Source organism: Narcine bancroftii, chromosome 4 (assembly GCF_036971445.1).
Source record: "Narcine bancroftii isolate sNarBan1 chromosome 4, sNarBan1.hap1, whole genome shotgun sequence".
Classification (NCBI taxonomy): Eukaryota; Metazoa; Chordata; class Chondrichthyes; order Torpediniformes; family Narcinidae; genus Narcine; species Narcine bancroftii.
In genome coordinates this window covers 98504114-98529916 of record NC_091472.1, presented here as the reverse complement: position 1 = coordinate 98529916, position 25803 = coordinate 98504114, and the positions used below count along the sequence as shown (strand labels likewise).

The 25803-nt window shown below is 41.4% G+C and overlaps 1 protein-coding gene across 7 annotated transcripts in view; it reads right to left on the bottom strand.

Annotated features, from left to right (window-relative positions):
• afdna (afadin, adherens junction formation factor a) overlaps positions 1–25803 on the bottom strand; it is a 310032-nt gene that overhangs the window by 161541 nt on the left and 122688 nt on the right. For all 7 annotated transcript variants that reach the window (XM_069932147.1, XM_069932152.1, XM_069932148.1 and 4 more), the window contains exons 9-10: positions 14483–14577; positions 10074–10333 (exon numbers count right to left, since the gene is read on the bottom strand). In XM_069932147.1, coding sequence (XP_069788248.1) covers positions 10074–10333; positions 14483–14577 — 355 coding nt within the window. The remainder of the gene's footprint in view (positions 1–10073; positions 10334–14482; positions 14578–25803) is intronic.

Sequence of the window (25803 nt, the reverse complement as noted above, 5' to 3'; positions counted from 1 at the left end):
AGAGGTTAGCAGAAACCTGAGGTCGATTGGCGAGTGCCCAGACAGAAAATGAAGTGTTGTTCCTCCAATTTACAGGTGGTCTTGGTTGGATAGTACAGGAGGCCATGAACTGACGTGAGCATGGGAGTGGGGTGCAGAACTGAAATGGTTGGCTACTGGGAGATCCCTGTCACTGATGCAGACAGAGTGAAGGTGCTCAGCAAAGGGATCGCCCAGTCTATGTCCAGTCCCTCAGATATAGAGAAGGCCACAAAGGAAGCACTGGATACAGTAATCTCTCCCACAGATACACTTGAAGTGTTGCTTCACTTGAAAGGACTGTTTGGGGTGCAAAATGGTGGTGAGGGAGATGGTGTTGGCTTAAGTGTGGCACTTCCTACGATCACAGGGTAAGGTGCCAGGGGGTGATTGGTGGGGAGGGATGAGTGGAGGGAGTCACAGAGGGGAGCAGTTCCTGGGCAAGGCAGAGAGGGAGGAGAAGAGTAGATGTGCCTAGTAGTGGGATCATGTTGTAGGTGACATTACAGAGGATAGTGTGTTGGATGGGGATGGTGGTGGGGTGGTAGGCAAGGAGAATCCAGTGTTTGTTACATCTGGGGGAGAAAAGGCCAGGGCAGATGACCAAGAAATAGAGGAGATGAGGTTAAGGGCTGAATTGATGGTGGCGGAGGCGAAGCCATGCTTGTGGAAGAAGGCAGACATTTTAGATGATTTGAACTAGAAGACCTCATCTTGGGAACAGATGTGGTGGAGAGAGAGAAATTGCGAGAAGGGAATAGAATCCTTGCAGGGGACTGGGTGTGAAGAAGTGTAGTTGAGATAGTTGTGGGTTTGCAAAATATGTCTGTGGAAAGCTTATTTTCTGAGACTGAGACAGAAAGAGATTAAGGGAGTGTTATCAGAGATGGACCAGGTGCATTTGAGATTTGGGTGGAAGTAGGCAGTGAAGTAAATGAAGTTGACGAGCTCATCATGAATGCACAAGGGAGCCCCGATGTAGTCTTCAATATAGTGGAGACGGTGTTGCCTTGCCTGTGTAGGCTTGCTGCATGGATTGCTCACAAATCCCACTAGCAGGCAGACATGCAGGTACCCATGGGTACTACTTTTGAAGTGAGAAGTTATTAAGGTGAGAACAAGTTCTGCCAGGTGGTGGAGGCATGTTTGGGCTTCTTGTCAAGAAAGTGTTTTGAGACTTTCAGTATGGGAGATGGATGTGTAAAAGGATTGGACGTCCATGGTAAAAAAAATGAGGCAATAGATTTCAGGGAATTTGAAGTTATTGGAGGGTATGGGAAGTATCGCAGATGTAGGTGGAGAGGGATTGGACCAGCAACAAAAGATAGAGTCAAGGTAAGACAATACAAATTCAGTTGGGCAAGAGCAAGTGGAAACAATGGGTTCACCCAGATGATTGGGTTTATGCATCTTGTGCAAAATGTAGAACCGGGCAGTGCGGGGTTGGGAAACAATGAGATTGGAGGCCGTGGAAGGGAGGTCACCTGAAGCCATGGAAGGGAGGTCACCTGAGGTAATGAGGTTGGAGATGGTGTTAGAAACAGTGGCTAGATGTGATTCGGTGGGGTCCTGTGGAAGGGGCAAGAAGGAGAAGGTGTCTGAGAGCTGTCATTTGGCTTCGGCAAGGTAGAGGTCAGAGTGCCAGAATAAAACAGCATCACCTTTGAGGGTTTGATAGGTTGGAATTGTTGCGGAGAGGGTGGAGAACAGAGTGTTTGGAGGTGCATTAATATAAGAGAGAGGAATGGGGAAATTGAGATGGTAGATGCCTTGGCAGCAAATGGAAATAAAAAGATCCAAAGTGGGCACTTGGCCAAGATGAGGTGTCCAAGAGGAGGAAGAGGCTTAAAATGGGAGAAGTGGTCTTGGGTGGGGTGTGGAGAGTCCTGGTCATGAAAGTAGGCCTGAAAGTAGGCATACACGGAACTCATTAAGGTGTGGGTGGAGGGTGACAAAGGCCTCGACTGAGGCCTGAGCACAATGTCTCAGAGAGGGGAAGGTCAAAGGGGATGATAAAGACCATGGAATCAGATTGGGAGTCAGTGCTGTGAAGGGTGTTGAGGTGAAGTGGAGCATCAGGGAGCTCAGAGGGTGGAGATGGAAGGTAAGGGAAGCTAGAAGGTGAGGGGGGAGTTTGGGGAGGTCCGAGGTGGGCGGAGGGTGGATCTCCCAAAGGTCAACCATTTCAATTCTGCGCCCCACTCCCACGTTCACATGTCTGTCTGTGGCTTCATGTACTATCCCACTAAAACCACCCATAAATTGGAGGAACAACACTTGATTTTTCATCTGGGCACTCTTCAAAAGGATGGCATTATCATCAACTTTTCTGGTTTCTGTTAACCTACTCTCCATTCTCCTTCCCTGCCCTTTGACTTCTTTGTTTTCTTTCCCCTAGCTCTCCACCCGCTTTCCTCTCTTTTCCCAGAACAATCCTTCCTCCCCTTGCTTGCTATTGTGCCCTCCCTTCCTTATCCATCTATTACCTCCTGCCTTGGGGGCCGTGGTCCTCCCCCTTTTGTTTGGGCACCTTCCAATATTTTTCCATACCCTGATGAAGAGTTCAAGCCCAAAATGTTGGTTATGTGCCTTTACCTTTCTTTGCTATATAAAGTACATGGTTTGACCTACTGAGTTTTTCCAGCATTGTGTTTTTACTTCCAAGCACAGTCTCTGCAGACTTTCATATTTTACTTTTAACATTGAGAATCTGACCAAACAACCAATATATAAACTGGACGCTCCCCACAACACATTAATAATATTTGCATGTCATCTTAACAACCATAGTACTATTATAATTAGATCATTTTCCTTTTCATTATTAAGATTAATAAGTAAAGGTTGGGGGGGGGGGGGGCGGGGGGGTTGTTTAACTACAGATTACAGATCATATCACAGAACAACATGATCAAATCTGAGAAGTACAAATTATCTTACGTAAGGGAATTTTATGTGTATATAATTTTTGTATTCAATATTGACTTTGGACATAATACGAGTTATGATTTTATTCCTTTGTGGTGGTGTGAACAGTGGAAAAAAAACACAGCCACCACATTGAGGGTCTTAATGACAGTTTTGATTCAAATTCAGTGTGCCCCTTTAAGGGAAGCAAGAGCTCAGTCACCTGGTGCATTGTGACATAATTGCTGCCCAGGGTGGGCCTTGGAAGGGATGCAGGAGTCAGAGAGAAACATCTGACGACGCCATTTCCCCATGACTGTCCCGCCACAAGTGGTGCCAGTTCACCATGGGGATGTGCACTGCCACACAACACCCCCCCCCCCCCCCCCCCCGCCAGAACCAGCTACACATCCTGTCACTTTGGCGGCCGGCCCCGGCACTTGGGCACGGCCATCTGCGCCAGCTGAGATAAGTCCAGATGGGCCGCCTTCAGGTTGTCTACAGTAAAAAGTTCCCTCTCTCCCCAACGTCCAGGGTGAAGGTTTCGCCGGACTGCTGCAAGGATTTGTATGGCCCCTTGTACGGTTGCTGTCGCGGTGCACCTGGTGGTCCCCTCCACACGAAAACTGGGCCGAGTCGAGCTCTTTGGGGAGATGAAACGACTGGGTGCCGTGGCATACCGGGGGTGGGGGAGCTAGGGAGGACAATTGCTTGCGTAGGCCCACTAGCAGGTTTTTGTCAGTGGCCGTGGTGTCAGGGTTTGGGCTGAAAAACTCACCCGCCAGGGAAAGCAGTGTGCCATAGACCATCTCAGCTGCTGAAACCTGCAGGTCCTCCTTGGGTGCCATCCAAATCACAAGGAGGACCCAGGGTAGTTCGCCTGCCCAGTCTGGTCCAGACAGCCTGGCCATAAGCCATGCCTTCACGTCCCTGTGGAACCTCTCCACCAACCCGTTGGACTGCGGGTGGTATGCTGTGGTGGAGCTTGACCCCCCAGGAGCTTCGTCATCTGAGTCCACAAGGCAGACGTGAGCTGCAACCCTCTGTCGCTAGTGATGTGCGCCAGGACACCGAAACGGGCGATCCATTGGCTGACCAGTGTCCTGGCGCATGTCTCAGCAGAGGCCGCCTTAATTGGGATGGCCTCCGGCCACCTTGTGGCCCAATCCACCACCGAGAGGAGATAACGAGCCTCATTGGACACCGGCAGGGGCCCTACGACATCAACGTGGATGTGTTGGACTCTGCAAACTACTGGGTCGAAGTTCTGGATGGGGGCTTGTGTGTGTCGCTGGACCTTGGAGGTCTGGCACCTGGTACAGTTCCTGGCCAGTTCTGCCACCTCCTTCTTCAGCCCATGCCACACAAACAGCTCCACGACCATCCACACAGTTGTCTTTACCACTGGGTGAGTGAGGTTGTGGATCAGTCTGAAGACCTTCGCCCTCCAGTGCGGCGGGGCCACCAGGTGCGGTGTGCCTGTTGAGACGTCGCAGAGCAATGTGTTCGGGCTGCTGGGCACGCGGACATCCTTGAGTTTGAGGCCAGAGATGGCAGTCCGCAAGGCTGGTGTCTCATATCGTTCCTCTGTGGCTGAGCTAATTGCTCGTAATCCAGCCCTGGCGCAGGAGTGTTGATGGCTGGATGGGAGACCTCATCCACCAATACATTGTCCTTGCCGGCCCTGTGTTGGATGTCGGTCGTGAACTCAAGACACGTACGAGAGGTGGCACTGTTGCCTGGCGGACCACGGATCCTTGGCCATCGCCAGTGTTTGAGTGAGGGGCTTGTGATCCATGAAGGCTGTGAATGGTCTGCCCTCGAGGAAGTAGCGGAAATGGCGGATGGCCAAATACAGCGCAAGGAGCTCCCAGTCGAAGGCGCTGTATCTGTGCTCTGGCGGGGGCAGCTGCTTGCTGAAAAAGGCCAGTGGGCGCCATTGTCCATCGAGCCACTGTTCCAGAAACATCCCCCCCACCACTGCCGAAGCTGAGGTGTCCACGGAGAGTGCCGTGTGCACCAGCAGCGTGGTGTTGGCTAGAGCCTCCTTTGTCATGATGAAAGCCCTGTCTGCCTCCTCTGATCACGATAAAGTATTTTCTTTGGTGGCCATGAGCGCGAACAATGGGCGCATGGTGCGCGTAGCTCTGGGGATGAAACAATGGTAAAAATTCACCATCCCCATGAACTCTTGGTGGCCTTTCAGGGTGAAGGGTTTGGGGAATCGTTGAACAGCTGCTACCTTCTCCGGCGCGGCCGCAGCCGCCGAAATGGTGTGCCCTCGGAATTGAAGGGACTCCTTGCTGAATTGGCATTTGGCCACATTGACCGTGAGGCCGAAGTCCGCCAGCCGGGCAAAGGGTGTGTGGAGGTTGGCTTTGTGTTCGTCGTGGTTGCGACTGGCAATGAGAATATCATCCAGGTAAATGAACACAAATACCAGGTGTTTTCCAACCGCGTTCATGAAGTGCTGGAATGTTTGGGGCCGCGTTCTTTATTGCAAAGAGCATACGCAGGAACTCAAATCAATCAGTAGGCCGTTAGCTCTGAAGAAGTTGGCCCCTAACAGCGTGGTGCCCACGGAGGCTAGGACAAACTTCCATTGGAACTTCTCCTTCCTGATCTGGATCTGTGCCCTGCGTGTGCCGTAAGTCCTCATGGTGGAGCCATTGGCTGCCCTTAGGGTTGTACCTCGAGATTGGGTGCGAGTCTCTAATGCTGTGGGAGGAAGGACGCTGAGCTCAGCCCGTGTCCAACAGGAATCGGCGGCCGGTGGATCTGTCCATCACATGAGGCTGTTTGTGTGGCCAGCCGTCGCAGCCATCAATGGCGGCTGGCCTGGTCGTTTTCCTGAAACCCGCAGGGCTGGTGGCACTTACGGGCTTGCGCTCCCCAGCGCTGGTGGTAGAAACACCAGGTTGACTGGTCCTCCTCTGGCTTGGACTTGGGAGCAGCTTGCAGTCAGCTGGCTCCTGGTCATGCCACCTGGTTGAGGGCTGCCTCGTTCTCCTTCTTCATGTGCCAGAGGGCATCCGCAAGGGCTGCTGCTCTCCTTGGGTTCAAGAAGTCTTTATCTGTGAGGAGCATCTGGATGTCCTCTGGCATCTGATCCAGGAATATCTGGTGAAAGAAAAAACAAGGCTTGTGGTCTTCCGCCAGGGCCAGCATTTCGTCCATCAGTCTACAGTCCCCAAGCCCATCTAGGTGAAGGAGCCTGGAAACCCATTGCTGGGGAGTTAGCCTGAAAGTTCCTAGCAGCAGGTCTTTGAGGGTGGTGTTCTTGCCCGTAGCCGGGGGGTGGTGGATGATGTCGTCCACCCTCGCTGCCATATCTTGGTCCAGAGCGCTCATTACATGATGAACATCGTGGCATCTAAGGAGATGTTGCAGAGTTGAAATTGTGCTTCTGCCTGCCCGAACCACGTTCTCTGTCGGTGGGTCCAAAACAGGGGAAGCTTGATGGAGACAGCGTTAACCTCTGCTGAATCCGTGGTGTTTTGAGTCCAGAAAAACATCTGGGCTCGTCGGGGTCACCACTGTAGCGGTGTGAGCAGTGGAAGAAACACAGTCACCACGTTGAGGGTCGTTAACGACAGTTTTTATTCAAATTCAGCACGCCCCTTTAAGGGCAGCTTGAGCTCAATCACCTGGTGCATTGTGACATCGTGATCGCTGCCCAGGGTGCGCGCTGGAAGGGATGCTGGAGTCAGAGAGAAACCTCTGACAACGCCATTTCCCCATGGCTGCCCCGCAACGTGGCAATACAAGCGGGGCCGGTTCGCCGTGAGGATGTGCGCCGTCACAGATTAATTATTATAATTATAGAATTTGATGTCCTGAACGAAATAAGTTAATGTAATAATTATGGGTAAGCTTCTGATTTTCAATTGATTTGTGACATACATATGATTTAATTAATGTTATTAATATACCTTGTGTAAAGGGTTTTTGCTAAACTCAAAAATATTTTAAAAAGAAAAGGAGACATAACAAATGCCGGGCAGATCAACCACAAGGCTTAAAAGATAAATATAATTTATGTTGATTGTTCTCAAAAGTTTTATTCTGTCAATTTCTATCCAAATTTTCAAAATGTTAATGGTGGGGAGAAAAGAAACATTTACCCAAAAAATGACCAAATTCTCACTTTAACAGACCAGCATTTGAAGTTGTAGTGTAGTAGACACATTTCAAATACTTTGCATGCTATTTGTGTTAAATTATTATGGTTATGGATAAATGTGTCTTTAAAAGAGATAGATTAGGGGGGGGGGTGGTTTAGTGTAGATCACTTCACAAACAAAGTAACACTTCACAAAAGGCATCTCATTTAAAATGCAAGACCTCTGCTGAAGCTAGATGTTGAGACTCCAAGTGATTTTGCAGAGACAATGGAACTGCTTTGGAAAGAACTTCAAAAAAAGATGCAAATTGGAACAGAGTCCTGGCTCAAGTATTGATAAGATCTTTCAAAGATTGGGTTTGGAGCCTTGGGAGAGGTATTTGGTTTTTACAAGCACAGAGAGGAAAAAACAAACAGGGTTTGTGTGTGTGTGTGCGTGCGTGCGTGCGAGAGAGAGAGAGAAATTATTTGTACAGAGGCAGTTGAGGCTGCAAAATGGCAAGGTGGCAGGCTTTTGAAAAACTCAATTTTGAAGACGGATTGTGAGTTCTGAGTTCAGCCTGTTCAAAACCCTTGTAATCCTTACAAGAGGAAATGGTTGGTTAGAATGTTTATCCCAAAATAAGGGAAATAAGAGGAACTCTGTGGTGACTGGAAGAAAAGGTTATCATTTGGAAAACCCACGATGGGGCAAATTTCTTCGGCAAGACACTGAAGTGACTGATTGGAGGAAATCAGTTTGTGTGTGTCAACGAGCAAAAGATCTCTCTTTGAAACCAACAAGAACCTTCCTGAACGGTAACCATTTAACTTTACGCACCAGAGCCTGGTGAAGTTTCATAAATATTAAATTCTGTGCACAGTATAAGAATTGCCTGATACCAGTGAACGGAGGTGAGAAGTGAAAGATTGGACTATGAAACAAAGAACATTCCTGAACATATACACATTACATACATGTGTGCTTAGAATTAGAAGGGGGTTAAGTTAGGTTAATAATAACCATAACCATATAACCATAACCATATAACCATTTACTACGTTAAAATTTGATCCTGTTTTTATGTTTAAAGAAAATTAAAAGCAACTTTTGCTTAAGTAATCATTGTCTTGGTGAATTTCTATTGGTGCTGAGTTTTGGAGTCCTCTGGGCTCGTAGCATGCAGTGTCCAAATGCAACCAGTGAGAACTATAATGGCGTGTCACTTAATTAACAGTTTTTGTCCAAAATGAAATACAAGCTTAGTGACAACAGCAACAGTTTTGCTGAGCAGCCAGAGAAATGGTATCAAGAGGTGGAATTTGGTTTTCATAGTGGATGTTTGTAACTGCAGGGAAGTCAGTGTTGGGCTGGTCAATAATTACAGGTTCCATGCCACTTGATTGCCGTACAGGTAGTCCCCGGGTTACCAAAGAGATCTGTTCCCAATTCTGTCATTAAGTCAAATTTGTAAGCAAGTCAGAACAGGTTTAGGGATTTTATTTAGCATCAGTTAATCAAATGTTTGTTTTAGTATATAGTATATATTTTACCATTCTATGCATATAAAACTACTGATGTCAATTTCTTGAAGTAGGCATCAAGGGAGGTTTGTTAGGAGCTTTTCTCTTTCTCATCATAAATGGCCTTGTAGCAGTTGAGGCCCTCAGTAACTGTACAGTAAACTTTGATGAACCTCTCTGCATTAGGATCTTGCTCCTCTAACTTTGCCATCCCTGCTTCAATGAGATGAAAGGCTTTAGCTAACTTTTTTGTCAAAAACTTTTTCAGTTCTGGAGTTTTTAGGTCCCAGTCTTCATCCTCAAATGCTATAATCTACTGCTCTAATTCCATAAAGTCTTCATTGGTCAGTTCTTTAGCATGGGAGTCGAGTAACTCTTCACTGATGTCTAACTGCAGTTGATTACCAATATCAACCACTTAAAATAGCGGATGGCATACTCTTTCCTCGACCCAACAAACTGCTGAAGCCATGCATATTCTATCATATGAGCGAGTTGTCCATAAGTCGGATGTTCTTAACCCAGGGACTTATGCAGATGCCTCAAATATACAGATGTCTCAAAATCTGACTTTTGACCACTATCCTAAAAAGGTAATGAAAGTGTCTGATAAATGAAATAAGGTGCTCCAAGTCATGAAAACCTTTTAAATATTGTTTTTGAGGTCATGATGCATATCAAATTCAAAGTATGAAGAGAACATAAGATTTTATGAGACATTTACTGAATCCATCTGGACTGAAATCTTAGTATTGTGTGACATGATCACATATTTCACAATATACCAGGCATTAAAGGAAGGAATTTCAGATCCAATGAATGTCAATTCTTTTCAGGGTGTATCCTATAGAAGTGACGAATCTGATTGGACTACTTGTAAGATAAGACAATGCCATTCAGTAAATAATGAACTTTGTCAAGCCAGACAATCATTTCATGCACTCAATGCTTCAGAGTGGACACATAAACATTCAAAATTCAACTGAGGATTGACAAGACTGGCTGGCAATTTGAGGACTGTTTGCAGTTCAAAGCTTGACCTACAAGAAGATATTAATTCCTTCAATTTGATGTGAATATAGAGAAGATTTTAAGCAACAAACTACGACCAAATAATTACTTGGTTGTGTTAATAAAGAATATACTTTTCTAGTCTCCTTCCAGCATATCAAGTGAAAGCCAATTATTTTAACAAGATTTGGCATTCTAAAGTTAATGTATGTACTTAAAATTATTTAGATTATACAAAATTCCAACAGCTCCAAGACATTTTAAGCAAATAATTTCCATTTCAGGGTTGGGAAACGTTTAAATTTAGACATATGGCATGGTAACAGGCCATTTCAGCCCGCGAGACCGTGCCGGCCAATTAACCTACACCCCTGGTATGCACTCATGGGCTGAAATGGTCTGTTACCATACAGTATGTCTAAATTCAAAATTAAAAGGTTTCCCACCCCTGTTCAAATTAAAACCAGTCAACAAGTACATTTCACACATGCTAAATATAAAAATAACATACCCAGATTTAATTTTTTGGCCCTTGACCATAGGTCCTGGCTCTATGGCTCTCTTGGCCACATGATTCTGACAAGGATCCACAAACTTGAAGACATGTGATGACCCAAACTGGATGTTCATACCACTTTGCAACATGACAGTTTCAGTAATATGCTGGCCATCAACATAGGTTTCAGTATCAAAGCTGCGAGGAGTAACCGTTACTATTCCATCCATATTGGTAAGATCGCAATGATGAGGCTGAATTCCAGGACCAAAGAGCTACAAGACAAACAAATTTTATTCTGTATTGTCACGTGAAAAAAATGAAATCTTTAAACAAATCTACAATAAAAAAAGTTGTCGACTATTTTTGAAAATTTTCTTAAGAGTTTTTAAACTAATTCTGAAATGCATTCAGAAAGGGCATACTATATTGGGCAATATGACAAGGCAGAGTCACAAAGTTTTTTCCTCATGTTGGACAAAATAGTCAAATTTGTTTTTTTGTATGTTGAAATCACTCTTAAAAAATATCTGCACAAATATTTTGAAGAAAATCCAGCACTTCCTCTTCCTTAACATGCTCCAATATATTCATCTCACATTCACCAAGGTCCCACTTCCTGGTGAACAGTGAAGCTAACTTAGTATTCATTTATGACCTCCTCTACCTCTGCCTCCAGGCACATGTTTCCCCTTTATTCCTAATTGGTCCTTGTCTCACTCTCGTTATCCTTTTGTACTTCATGCATGTGTTGAATGATTTGGGGTTTTCCTTAAATGTATTTGCCAAGGACTTCTCATTTGCCCTTGCTCTTCTAAGCCCTTTCTGGCTATTATACAATTCTCAAGAGCCCTCCCTGACTTTTGCTTCCAAAATTTTATGTATGCTTTTTACTTCCTCTTGACTAGTTGTACCACCTCTGTCAAACATAGCTCCATTACCCTGCCATCTTTTCAGTTTGAGTAAGACAAATCTATTCAGAACCCCACGCAAGAGGTCCCTAAGCACCTTCTACATCTCTGCTTGCATTCCCTGAGAAAATCCATTCCCCAATAACACTTTCCAATTTTGTATATTCCCATCATTGTCCATAGCTAATCTAAAAGTCAGGGAGTTGTGGTAACAGTCTCCAGAATGTACACTCACTGAGAGGCCTGCCATCTTATCAGGTTCATTACCCAGTACTGGATCAGTATGGCCTCCTCTCCAGTTGGTTTATTCACATACTGTATCAGGAATCCTTCTTGGACACACATGACAAATTCTGCCCCATCTGAAGCTTTTGCTCTAGGGAGGCACCAGTCAATACTAGAGAAGTAGAATTCTCCCATAACAACCATTATTTTTGCACTTTTCCAAAATCTGCCCCCTCATCTATTCCTCAGTATTCTGGGAGCTATTGGGGTGCCCTATAGAATACTCCCAATAGGGTGATTGCACCCTACACAAAGTTTTACTTTTCTGCAGCTATGATACTATCCTGATTAGCAATGTCACTCTCCCCTCTTTTACCTCCTTTATGCTTCTAGAAACTTCTGCACCCTAGAACATGCATCAGCCAATCCTCTGAAATAGCCATAACATCTTAATTCCATATACTGAATCATGCACTAAGTGCATTGCCCTTATTCAGAATACTTCTTTCATTAAAGTACATACATTGTAACCCACTTTTCTGGCCATTTTTCTATCATGTCCAACTCCTTCCGCAGCCTCAGTGTTTCCTCTACACTACCTGCTCCTCCACCTATCTTCGTAACATTGGCAAACTTGGACACAAAGCTATTCATTTCATAATCTAAATCATTAATATACAATATAAAAAGCTACCCCAACACCGACCCCTGTGGAACACCACTAACACCTGGCAGCTTTTCAGAATACGATCCTTATACTGTATTCCAAAATCAATTCCATCATCCAAATCATTTACATTCAGCATATGAAAAGTAGCAACCCAACACTGACCCTAACGGAACATAATTAATAACCTATAGCCAGACAGAAAGGCTCCCTTTATTCCTACACTTTGCCTTCTGCCAGTCAGTCAATCTTCTATCCATGTTAGTACTTTTCCCATAATACTATGGGCTGCCATCATGTTTTGCAGTCTCATGTGCAGCACCTTCTCAAAGGCCTTCTGAACTTCTAAGTAAACATCTACAGATTTTGTCCATCTTGCTCAAAGAACTCCCAACAGATTTTTCAGGCAAGATTTCCCCTGAAGGAAACCATACCGACTTCGACTTATTTTATCATATGCTTTCAAGCACACCAAAACCTCTTCCTTAATAATGGACTCTAGAATCTGGTCAACCATTGAAGTTATGCTAAATGGCCTACAATTTCCTGTTTTTTGCATTTCCCGATTATTAACTCATTTACTTTGTCAATAATAAATGTTAAACTGACAGACAAGTTTCTATCTTCTATCTTACTTTTTTTTCCAATAAAGGAGCCACATTGCTAGTTTTCCAATCTTCTGGTACCCCCTCAGAACTTTGCAAGTTTGGAAAACTTTCGAACTCCTTTACAGCCTTGCCAATTTGTCCACTTTTAGTCTTCTGAGATCTCTTGTATTTTATCTTTTTTGGTTAGATTTCTACAAGTTCCTCCATACAATTTTAAATTAACCCATCTGTTAAGGATATTTTGTAAAGACCTCTATGGTGAAGACTGATGCAAAGCACAGTAAAACACCTGGAATCCAGCACCTCTGGGGATTGGTAGATGCCGGATAAATGCATTTTCTGGTTGCTTGAGGCTTACTCTTACAATTTCTAATACACGCATTAAGAATAAGCAGTTTAACAGACAAATGACAAAAATACTATACTGCACAAACTTCACTTGAATTAATATATAAACCTTAAAGCATTTTACTTTATTTTTAGTCACATTCTTTGAAAACCTTTAACTATTGCTGCATCTACAGGTTCCTTCCCCACCACAGAGCTGCCCGAAAGTCAAATAACATTATAGATAATTAACCTCCCCTCCCCCACGTTTACAGATAAAGCCTCTGACCAAGGTGACTCTTACTATTAAGGGGACACTTTAAGAGAATCACCTCAATGGTGAGCAGCATCAACTAGCTCTTCTTGGGCAACACCATTGCTATTCACACAAATTTATTCAAACAGATGCTACGAGGAAAGCACAACTATGCTGGCTGAATATTTGCTCCCATATTCATCAGAGGTTATGTTTTACTTCAGAGAACATTTTTACTTTTACAATGTTAAACATGTGTTTTTTTAACCTATTATTTTGTTCTCATCTTTTTTTTTTAATCCATTTTCCTCATTTTTTGCTGGTTGCTTGAATTCTGGATGCTTGGGGGTTTTACTGTATTTTTCTTGTTTCCTAATATTAAATCACCAATGTCATTTTCTGGAGGATATATCTGAAGCTTTGTTTTAACATTACATTCTTAAACACCCCCTTACCTGACAAATGTGTACCTCTATTTAAAACTCCCTCTAAGGGAACATTTTGACATCTTTCACTTAGAATACTGTATTTCACTAAGTTCACCCTTCATGCTTGTACTCCAAAGAATATAGATTCAACTTTTTAGTCACTTATATTGGGTCAATCCTCTCATCCTATGAACTATCCTAGTAAATCTCCTAAACTACCTCCCCAATTATTGGATACTCTTTCTTAAGGATCTGAAATTGTGTTCTGTACTCCAGATGTAGTACCAACAACTGTACAATTGTAAAAATACTTCTCCATTTCTAAATTCCAGCTCCCTTGTCATTATGCTAGTTGAAATTCTGTTTTCTGCTCCTCTCTGATCACTGTGTGATTTATACTGTGTGATTTCCACTCGTGCAAATAAAAAGCTTGAACTTTCCTATATTAAGCCAATCAAGGGAAATGAAGTTATTGCTACTCAGTGATGATGCAGTAAAAGATCAGCCATTATTTAAAAGAATGGTGGAGCAAGCACGAGGAACCAAAAGACTTACTATGAGCGATCTATGAATTATGTAGGGAGGGGGAAGCAGGTTGCATTACAAGAAAATAGTCCATAACCGCAATTCTGTGATGTGAAATTGCATCATCTACTCGTAAATCATGAAATGAGAAATGAAGAGAGCAATATTTTTATTCTGTATCCCAGATATTTTGGTAGTTATCTATAAACTCCAAGGATTGAACTTTCAAACTGGCATGATGCTGGTATCAAATTTTACTCTGCCTGGAGATTGAAATAGGTTGGCATTCTAAAACTGACATACATTTTCAAGCTTTTATTTTCTGACCCACAAAGCATTTGAGGTGATTTTTTTCAAAATCTGAGAACTATACAGCTCAAAGTAGTTATTATAGCCCTCCAAATATAGTTTAAAAATACAGTTCATAGGTCTTCCTACAGCTGCTTTTATTTAGAAAGGTACAGAACTCATTCTTACCTGTATGGAGTTCTCGTCAGATTTTTCCGTGCCAACATCAGTTACGTTCAATTGCAAACGGTAGAGCTTTGGTTTATCTCTGGAATCTGAACCATCTGCAATATTTTTTAAATATAGTTTAAATTATATGTCTGTTATTTTCAATTACTTCATTCATTTAAAACATAAACCTGCTTATTTTTCCAATTTAGTATTAATTTACTGGAAAAATATTAAACAGTAGAATCCAGTTTTGGGGTTTCAAAACTTTGAATTTTGTTTTAATTCACCCAATGTTTCTAATTTGCCTGAAGAGGGCAATGTTGAGCTGAATTCTTGAGTTGCAGTACCATTTGTATTCCAAAAAATTTTGTTAAGTCATTTTAGGGTTCAGATCAAATGATAATGAAAGTGATATATTTCTAAGCATTTGACTTGGAGGAGGATTTGCAGATGATGGCATTCCCAGTCTTTTTCTGCCCTGAATCTGGTTGCTGGCAGAGGTTACAAGTATTAGATTCAAAAGTTTGGTAAATTGCTCAATGTATTTGTTGATGGTATGTACTGTGACTGTAGTAACTCTATTTAGGGTGCAAATCTTTGACTTTATTTAAATTTGAAAGTTGTTGCATCAAATATTAATAGAAGTCTAATGAAAAATTCCTGCTGCAAACTTCAATTGAAAAACACTAGATTTAAACAACGCATAATAGAGAACTGCCATTTCTTATATTTAAAGGCAGTATTGTTCTTCAATAACTAACTCAAACTATGTGCAACATAGACAGTTTTCAAACTGCCCAACTAAATTCACATTCCATCTGAAGCAATCCCTATACCATAAGTGTTCTGTGAGGGGGGGGGAAAAGTTTGAAAACCACTGTTTTAATCATACCTAATTGACACATTAAGCACATGGTTTCATAACTCCAAAGGAAGTGGGCCAATGACATTTTTTCTCAAGCAAAATAATTCAGTAACAATTGGGTCTAGAGCAGTGGTTCTCAAACTCCCCTTCCCACTCACATCCCACCTTAACCTGTCCCCTTTGAATTTGGAAGCAGAGCAAAAAGCACTTTTTTCATCTATTAGAGATGTGGAGCAGGAAGAAGACCAAAGAAAACAACTGGAGGAGGAGGCAGAAGAACAATATCAACAGACTTAATTGCAGAAAGAGGCTGTGCAGATAAAATTACGTGAAGTTCAAGGGCAAGGTATAGGCAGGCAATTTATGAATCAGCTGCAAGCAAGCAATGAGTCAGAAAATGGATTTACAGTATGGGTCTATTACGCGTGATGTGAATACTCAATTTGAATAAGTTAAAGGAGAAATGAAGATAATTAAGGAAGAGATAAAGAGATGCGTCAAAAGTAGTTGATTAAGTTAAAATGCAAGTTCAAAAAATTGAAAGAAATTTACAAAAATATCATGATGAATGAATGGATCAGTGTAAAGATATGGTTAATAAGTTGGAAGATTCAGTTATGGCACGGAGCTTTGAGAAAAAAGAACTTTTACAAAAAATTGATACATTAGCAAATCATAGTCAAAGAAATAATGTGAAGATTGTTGGGTTGCCAGGAGATTTTGAAGGACTTAATTCAGTGCATTTTTTTTAAAAATGGATCCCAAAGATTTTGGGACCTGAAAATTTTCCAAATGGACTTTAATTGGATAGAGCACACAGGATGCTCAAAAAGAAACTGTAGCTGGGTCAATCACTGTGCTTTGTTTTGATTACCAAAGATTACCAAGAAAAGGAGACTATTTTGAGAGAAGTGGTTCAGAAAGCTCATCAATTTCAAGGTCCTTTGATAGAGGCTGATAAAGAAGTATTCTTTCATGCAGATCTTAGTGTGAATGTGTGAAAAGAAGAAATGAATTTAATCATACAAAATCTGTACTTTGGAAAAAAGGAAACAAGTTCTCTTTTTGCCACCCTGCAATACTTGTTGGGAAATAATCAGACAAAATTCTCGGCAAATAAATGGAAGCTTTAGAACTTGCGAATTCTCTTTCAAATAATAAAATGGATCAATAAGTTGATTTATTAACAGCAGATATTCCACAAATTAAGATGCAAATGTCAAATAAAGAGATGTTACAGCAGGAAATTACTCACCTTGATGATGATTATCAAGTTAACAGAGACCTTAAAGCAGCCACCTTTACCTGAGGATAATGGCTATTCAGAAATTGGTTTTTCCCACTCCAGGGGAGGCGGGGTTTTTTTACTTCTCCTTCCCTAGCTATGTGTCACCTAGCGGTAAGAGTCACTTAAGGGTGATAGTACTGATTTTTTTTTGACAGTTCTTTTTATGTGGGGGGGGGGAGGGTTGTATTTTTTTTCTTTTTCTTTTTATTTCTCTTTTCTTTTCCCTGTTGGAGATGTCAGGTGTCGTTAATGATTTTGTGATGTGGGAGGTCCAAGAAGAGAGGCAGAGGGGAGTTATGAATTTTTGTAAATTAGTATATGGCAAATAGTAAAACTTTGATTTTTTAAAATATTAATGGGCTTAATTTGACAAAAAGAGGGTGTTAGCTTATTTGAAGAAAATTACAGTTGATATTACTTTTTTTTAAAAAAACTGGAAACCCATCTGAGAAGGAACATCAAAAATTGAAACGAGATTATGTTGGACAAGTCCTTGCTTCAACTTTTAACTCTAAAGCAAGAGGTGTGGTAATTTTATTTAAGAAAATGTTACCCGTTAAAATTCATAAAGTGATTATCGATCTTGTGGGAAGGATTAAATTTATTCTGAAAATTGGACTTTGATGAATATTTATGCACCAAATATAGATGAAGGATCAGAGATACCTTTATACATTCAGCTGAGATATAGGAAAAAAAATATTGATAGGAGATTTTAATTGCTGTTTGAATCTGGTTTTGGATAAAACGACCAAATCAGTTATTCGAGCTAAATCAGCAAAGGCAATTTTGAATGTAATGAAAGACCTGAATTTATTAGATATTTGGAGGATATTAAATCCTAAAGAAAGGGACTATTTTTATTCTCATAGACATGATTCTTATTTTACGATAGATTCATTTTTAATTTTGCCGCAATTGCAAGGAAACGTTATGAATATGGATTACAAGGCTAGAATTTTATCTGTTTGTTCATCACTTTTAATTATGTATTTGTTTTGAAAAAGGAACAAATGGTTTATAGATGGCAATGAAATTCAACATTGGTTAAAAGGACAGTTTTTTGGTGATTTCATAAAAAAGCATATTCAGGATTTTTTAGAATTAAATTCTAATTCTGTTCTGTTTGGTTCGGTTGGAAAGGGAAATACAGGATTTGGAAAACCTAGAGATGAGAAAGAAAGGAATTAATAAAAAGAAGTTTTATTTTAATATGATCCAGATGTATAGGACTGAAAAACCGATTGATAGAACTAAGCAAAGATATTATGAATTAGAAGAGCTCAAATGTTTCAGCTCCGCAGTTTAAAAACTAAGCAATCATCTAGAATAATTAATGCTGTAAGGAGAAGGAAAAGACGATTATTTATAATCCTAGAGAAATTAATGATGTATTTAAAGTTTTATTCCGATTTGTATATATCAGTTTACTGGAGATGAAGTTAAGATTGATAAATTTTTATCTCATAAAAATCTGTCAAGCTTGACCTATCAAAATCAGAGAAATTTAGGTTGTCCTTTCACAATAAGAGAAACAAATGAAGTGCTTAGTTCATTACTGATGGTAAATCTCCAGGAGAAGATGGTTTTCAACCTGAATTCTATAAGAAATTTAAGGATCTTTTAATACCTCAGTTTTATGAAGGCGTTAAAGCAAGTGATGAATCCAAGTCTTTACCGGATTCTTTTTCAACAGCCATAATTACAGTGATACCAAAGAAAGATAAAGACTTGTTCAATGCTGCCTCTTATCATCTGATATCTTTATGAAATGTACATTGTAAAATTGTTGCAAAATTTTTTAGAAAATATTTTATCTAAATGTTTACCTAATTCAATTCATATGGATCAAATGGGATTTATTAAAAAATGATATTCAGCTGACAACATTGCAAGATTAATGAGTTTAATTCAAAAAAGAGGGATTCATAGTGTAGCAGTAACTCTGGATGTGGAAAAAGATTTAAATAGATTAGAATGGAATTTTTTGTTTAAAGTATTGGAGAAGTTTGCTATTGGTTCTACATTTATAAATTGGGTTAAAGCTTTATACAAAAATCTTTTAGCAAGAATGATTACTAATGGAGAAATATCTACTTCTTTTCCATTAACTAGATCAAGTCGACAAGGTTGTCCTTTGTCTCTGGCTTTGTTTATTTTAGCAATTGAATCTTAGCTGAACTTATTAGACAAAATTCTAAGTTAAATAAATTAAGGTGAACTCAGAAGAATATAAAATTAATTTGTTTGCTGACGATGTTTTAGTTTATTTAACTGATCCTATAAATTCTTTGTCCCAACTACAGGCTAGATTGAAAGAATATGGGAAAGTTTCTGGATTATAAAGTTAGCTGGGAAAAAAGTTAGATTATGCCCTTAGCTGTGGGTGATTACACAGATTGTAAAATGATTAATAATCTTAGGTGGTCAGATGTAGGTATTAAATACTTAGGTATTAGAAATGATAATGATTTGAAAGATTTAGAAAAATTTATATTGATTTACCTTTGCTTAATAGATTTGTTGCAGATTTAAAGAAGTGGAATAATTTACCTTTTACTTTACTTGGTAGAGTAAATTGAGTTAAAATGAATGTTTATCCTAAAATTCAGTATCTTTTTCAATCAGTCCCTATTCTAATTCCTTCAAAAAAATTGAAGGATTTAAATACAGTAGTTAGGAAATTTTTATGAAAAGACAAAATGCCGAGTCAATTTTTCCAAAGAACCCTTGGCATTTTGTCTTTCCATAAAAAAGTTTAAATTAAGGGGTTTACATCTTTCTCATTTTAAGAATTATTGTAAAGCAGCTCAGTTGAAATTTATTGTTTAGCTTAGATAATATTCCATCTTGGGGTTTTATAAAATTTAATGCAATAAGGGATATGAATCCCCAGGATTTTATTTATAAATGGAATTCTAAATTGTTGCTTGGAAGTAGGGAATAACCCATTTTGAAACACTCGATTGAGTTGTGGAATAACATTGATACAGGTACAAAATCCTTTATCCAGTCATTTAAAATCAGAAAAGAAGCAAAATCCGTCAAGTGGGGAGAGAGACACATCATCACCTCTACTTCGAGGGAAATTAAGCATTTCTCATTTTGTACTTTACCAATCTTTATGTTTGCATCATAGAAAGCATAATGACTGGCTACATCACGGCATGGAAAAATTGCAAGAAATTAGAGAGTTGTGAATACAGCTCACTCCAGACATCATACAAACAGGTTTCTGCTCTACTGACCATCTTTGTTTCCTACTGCCTCAGGAAAGCAACCAAAATATTAATGGAAATACTACATTCTGGTCAGTCTCTTCTCTTTCCCACCTCTTCTTCCCCACCCCCACCCCTCACCCTCTTCAGGCCGAAGGGGTTTCCTTCTGTTATCAGATTTGTTAATGGACTTATCATTAGTAAAAGATGCTTGACCTGTTTAACTGTCAGCAAACCAGAACATCTGCAGATGCTGGAAATCTAAAGCAACACACAAAATACTGGGGGAATTCAATACGCCAGGCTTTTGCGTTGGTCAGTTGGATTAATCCTTTACCTATCTATGTAGGTAACGCGCTCCAACTCTCCCTTTCTTTGAATAATTTATTAAAAATTTTCTCCATACATGTAGAGGTCAAATTTGATATATTAATACAAATTAAAAAGAAAAACAACCTAAAACTACATACATGATGGTATATAATCCCCCCCAAAACCTCCCTCTCCTCAAATTTCCCCCACCTCAGAATAGTTAATATGAAAAAATATAGTCATATAAAATGAAGGAAAAAAAATTGCACAGAGTAATATCACCTTATATACATATTTAAACAAAATATTTTAATACAATTCTGAGGAGATTCTCATGGGTCAAGAGGCACAGAAAATACAAAATTTTAAATTTAAACCTAATACGAGTATATAAGCACAGCATATTTCTTTCTTAAATTATATGCAATTTTTTTTCCAAAAGGAATACAACTTTGAATTTCTTCATTCCATCATGCCATAACTGCAATACATCTCCCTTCTCCATTAACAATGGCATGAAGCAAGGCTGCGTTCTCGCACCAACCCTCTTTTCAATCTTCTTCAGCACGATGCTGAACCAAGCCATGAAAGACCTCAACGATGAAGACGCTGTTTACATCTGGTACCGCACGGATGGCAGTCTCTTCAATCTGAGGCGCCTGCAAGCTCACACCAATACACAAGAGCAACTTGTCCATGAACTACTCTTTGCAGACGATGCCACTTTAGTTGCCCATTCAGAGCCAGCTCTTCAGCGCTTGATGTCCTGTTTTGCGGAAACTGCCAAAATGTTTGGCCTGGAAGTCAGCCTGAAGAAAACTGAGGTCCTCCATCAGCCAGATCCCCACCATGACTACCAGCCCCCCCACATCTCCATCGGGCACACAAAACTCAAAACGGTCAACCAGTTTACCTATCTCGGCTGCACCATTTCATCAGATGCAAGGATCGACAACGAGATAGACAACAGACTCGCCAAGGCAAATAGTGCCTTTGGAAGACTACACAAAAGAGTCTGGAAAAACAACCAACTGAAAAACCTCACAAAGATAAGTGTATACAGAGCCGTTGTCATACCCACACTCCTGTTCGGCTCCGAATCATGGGTCCTCTATCCGCATCACCTACGGCTCCTAGAACGCTTCCACCAGCATTGTTTCCGCTCCATCCTCAACATTCATTGGAGCGACTTCATCCCTAACATCGTAGTACTCAAGATGGCAGAGGCCGACAGCATCGAATCCACACTGCTGAAGATCCAACTGCGCTGGGTAGGTCACGTCTCCAGAATGGAGGACCATCGCCTTCCCAAGATCGTGTTATATGGCGAGCTCTCCACTGGCCACCGTGACAGAGGTGCACCAAAGAAGAGGTACAAGGACTGCTTAAAGAAATCTCTTGGTGCCTGCCACATTGACCACCGCCAGTGGGCTGATATCGCCTCAAACCGTGCATCTTGGCGCCTCACAGTTCGGCAGGCAGCAACCTCCTTTGAAGAAGACCGCAGAGCCCACCTCATTGACAAAAGACAAAGGAGGAAAAACCCAACACCCAACCCCAACCAACCAATTTTCCCCTGCAACCGCTGCAACCCTGTCTGCCTGTCCCGCATCGGACTTGTCAGCCACAAACGAGCCTGCAGCTAACGTGGACATTTTACCCCCTCCATAAATCTTCGTCCGCAAAGCCAAGCCAAAGAAGAAGAGAGATACATCTCCTTGCCACTGCTAATGCAATTTTAACAAATTCAAATTGATCCCAACTTTTTCTCCACTACATTGACGTTGCACACTGCATTCATGGTGAGCATCATTTTTATCAACCTCACCACCAACTTCTCTTCTGCCCTCAAATGAACTTGGTTCAACTCCGGTACCTCTCTTCCCCTTCTTGATCTATCTTTGGAGAGAGACTATGTATTGTCATTTTTTTTTCAAACCAGCTCCAGACTTCCAGTTAACTGCACTACATCTTTTCCCACACAGTGTTTTGTAAGGATTCTATTATTCCCTTCTCTCAGTTCCTCCATCTCTACTATATCTGTTCCCAAGCCAAGGCTTTCCAATACAGGACATCATAGTTGCCTCTCAGACTGGATGCTTGTGACTAATGGTGTGCTTCAGGGATCTGTGGTTGGACCATTGTTGTTGGTCATCTCTAACATCTGGATAATGTGGTAAATTAGATCAGCAAGCTTGCAAATAACACAATGATTGGAGGTATTCTGGACAGTGAGGAAGGCTTTCAAAGTTTGTGCAGGGATGGCCAACCTTTTAATTTTTAATTTATACAGCCAGGTAACAGGCCATTTTGACCCACGAGTCCATTCTCCCCAATTAACCTACACCTCCGGTACGTACTCGTTGGGAAAAATGTCCTGATACCATGCTGTGTCTAAATTAAAGATTCAAAGGTTAGTCACCCCTGTTGTAGGGACCTGGACCAGCTGGAAAAATGCGCTAAAAATAACAGATGGAATTTAATGCAGACAAGTGAGAGGTGTTGCATTTTGGAATGACAAACCAAGGTAGGACATGTAGAGTAAATGGTGGGGCACTGAGGATTGCAGTAGAACAGAGGAATCTGGGAATACAGATACATAATTCCCTGAAAGTGGCATCACAGATGGATAGGGTTGTAAAGAGAGTTTTTGGCATATTGGCCTTCATAAATCATAGAATTGAGTATGGGTCCCTAAACTTTTATCTGGGATCGTTGGGACTAGACACCTGCCACAAAATCTTTTGGATTTTGGAATCATTTTGATTTCCATCCCTTTAAGCCCGCCGAGTTGCGGTCCCATCTCATCCCCTCTCACTCGCCCGAGCCGTATTGCCGTCTTTACCACTAGCCCAACTGAGTTGCGCTGCCGTGTCCCTCCCTCCACCCCTCCCCAACCAACCCCTTCTCAGTTCCCCGAGCTGGTGTTTGTACAGTGGTTTCAGCTGTTTGGGGGATTATGGGTAGCGACAACAGCCAATGAGCCATCGCCCGGCCAACTGAAAGTGCCATGACGTTGGACGGGTGTCAGTACAGGTGATTCAGAGGCACATATAAAGTAGCAGAATGCAGCAGGATACATGGGGGTTATTTTGGGTCATGTTTGGTGCTGAATTCTATCTTTGATGAGCAGATGTCCTCTACCGAAAAAAGTGCCAGTTTTTGGAGGTTGCCAATTTTCTCAATTCCGGATAAAGGGATAGGATTCTGTATAGCAGCTGGGATGCTATGGTAAATTTGTGCAAGACGTTGTGAGGCCAAATTTGGAGTAGTGTGCAGTTATAGTCACCTAACTATAGGAAAGAAATCAATAAAATTGAAAGATTGCAGAGAAGATTTACTAGGATGTTGTTGGGATTACTGCAACAGAGTTACAGGGAAAGGTTAAACAGGCTCGGACTTTATTCCCTGGAATGGAGAAGAATGATGGGAGATTTGATGGAGATGTAAAATTATGAAGGAGATAGGGTAAATGCATGCAAGTTTTTTTTCCAGAGGTTAAATGGCTGAAGGATGAAAGAGGAACGGTTTAGGGGAACATTAGGGGAACCTTCACACAGAGACTAGTGGGAGTATGAAATGAACTGCCAGCTAAAGTGGTGATTGTGGGCTCAATTTTGAAAATTTGGACAGATACATGGATGGGAGGGGTATGGAGGACTATGGACTAGGTGCACGTCAAAAGAACTAGATAGAATAATAGTTTGGCACAGACTAGAAGGGCTAAAGGGCCTGTTCTCTGTGCTGCAATTTTCTATGGTTCTATGCCCTCCTGCTTTAGTAAATGTGGTTTCCCTCCCACTATTAATGCAACCATCATCTCTTCCATTTCCTGCATAACCTCTGTAACAGTATATAGATATGTTTGGAGTGGAACTTGCTGTTCTAGGAGGGTCATGTAGTTTTGCAAACAGAGAGAGTCGTCAAACAGGGTTTTTTTTGAGAGAGACAGAATTCAGTTTTGCAGTGCTACAGTCAGCAGCAGCAGCTGGGACTGGAACAGGACAAGCTGGCAAACTTGTGGAAAATATCATTTGGAAGACAGGTTGTGAGTGCTTAGTTCAGCCTGGTTAAAGCCCTTATGGATCATGTAAGAGAAGAGGACTGGCTGTCTAAAGTTTCACTTGGAATAAGGGAAACAAAAAGGAACTCCGTGGTGACCTGAAAGAAAGAGGTTATCATCTGGAGAACGCTGAAGGGGCAACTTTCATCAGCAAGACACTGAAGTGGCTGATGGAAGTAAATCAGTTGTGGGTGTCCTGGAACAACAAATCTCTCTCTGAAAACTGACAAAAACCTTCCTGATCGGTAACCATTTACCTTTCAAGCATCAAAGCCTGGTGAACTTTATAAATGTTAAATTCTGTGCACAGTATAAGGATTGCCTGCAACTAGTGAACTTGGAGGAATGAGAAGTGAGATTTGACTTTGAATCAATGAACTTTTCTGAACTTGCCCCCCCCCAGCAAGGAAGCAACTGCTTAGAACTGTTCCGCTACGTAACAGTCTGGAGGGCTGACAGTTTAGCCCAACCTTGTATGATAGTGCAAGACAGGTGATGCAAGGTCCAACTGCCAAGGGTGTGACTGGTCCTCTGACCCTGGATTGGACGAAGAACATAAACCATTGATATACAAGGGCTTCATCCTGTCGATGGGAACAGTGTCAACCTTTCCATTCCTGTCGACCACAGAAGTCTTCAGGTGGCGTTGTAATACATGAAAAGGACCATCATAAACAGACTGAAGTGGTTTGAGAAGAGTATCATGTCAGAGGAACACGAGAACAGCATTGCAAATCATTTTGCACATATACTGCAGGTGACACCTGCTGCGTAGGAGTAGGTTGGCTTAATCTCATGTTTTCCTGAAGATAATCAACATAACTAGCTGGTTCACAGAGCATTGTGCTTCAACTCAGATTCACAAACTCAGTTGGCAAGGTTAACCTAGTTCTACTAGCTCTGCCACTGAACATCCATGATCTGCCTCAACAGCAGTATGGACTCCTAGGAGAACCATGGGCAAACATTCCCCCCATTTTGATGCATCACCACCTGTTGATAATGCTGCCTTCAATTGTCAATAGAAACCATCAACGACGCCAATGGCCTGTATATAAGCCATAGTGTGAATATGGGTAGTACCCAGAAGATCAGGGAGAGCTCAGAATTCCACTGACTCAAACTAAAACCCTCAATCCATTGTAATGGTGACCTGAACACCAAAAGACGGAATCCAGCAATCCACAAAAGCTCTAGTGAGTCTGCAGAGATGTCAGTGATAGGAATGGCCTCCTGCCACCTGGTAGACTGGTCTTCACACATAAGGAAACAAGTAATTCCCCAAGATGGCGGAAGCAGGCCTACCAAGTCTAGGTGCACGTGCTCAAAATGGAAATCCTGAACAACAAAAGGCCCCAGCTTGGATTTTGTGTGTCTAGAGACTTTAGAGCGTAGACATGGCAAGCAGGTCCTTGTCCATACTCCAACTTCCTGTTTAAAATGAGGCCAGGTAAAACATTCCGAAACTAGTTTGATTGATGCTCTCTACTAGGATACAACAGATTGAGAAGAGACTCAAAAATTTCCTGCCTCATAGCCGCCAGCACAAATGGCCTAGGCTTTTCTGTGGAAAAATTGCAGACTAACTTTTAA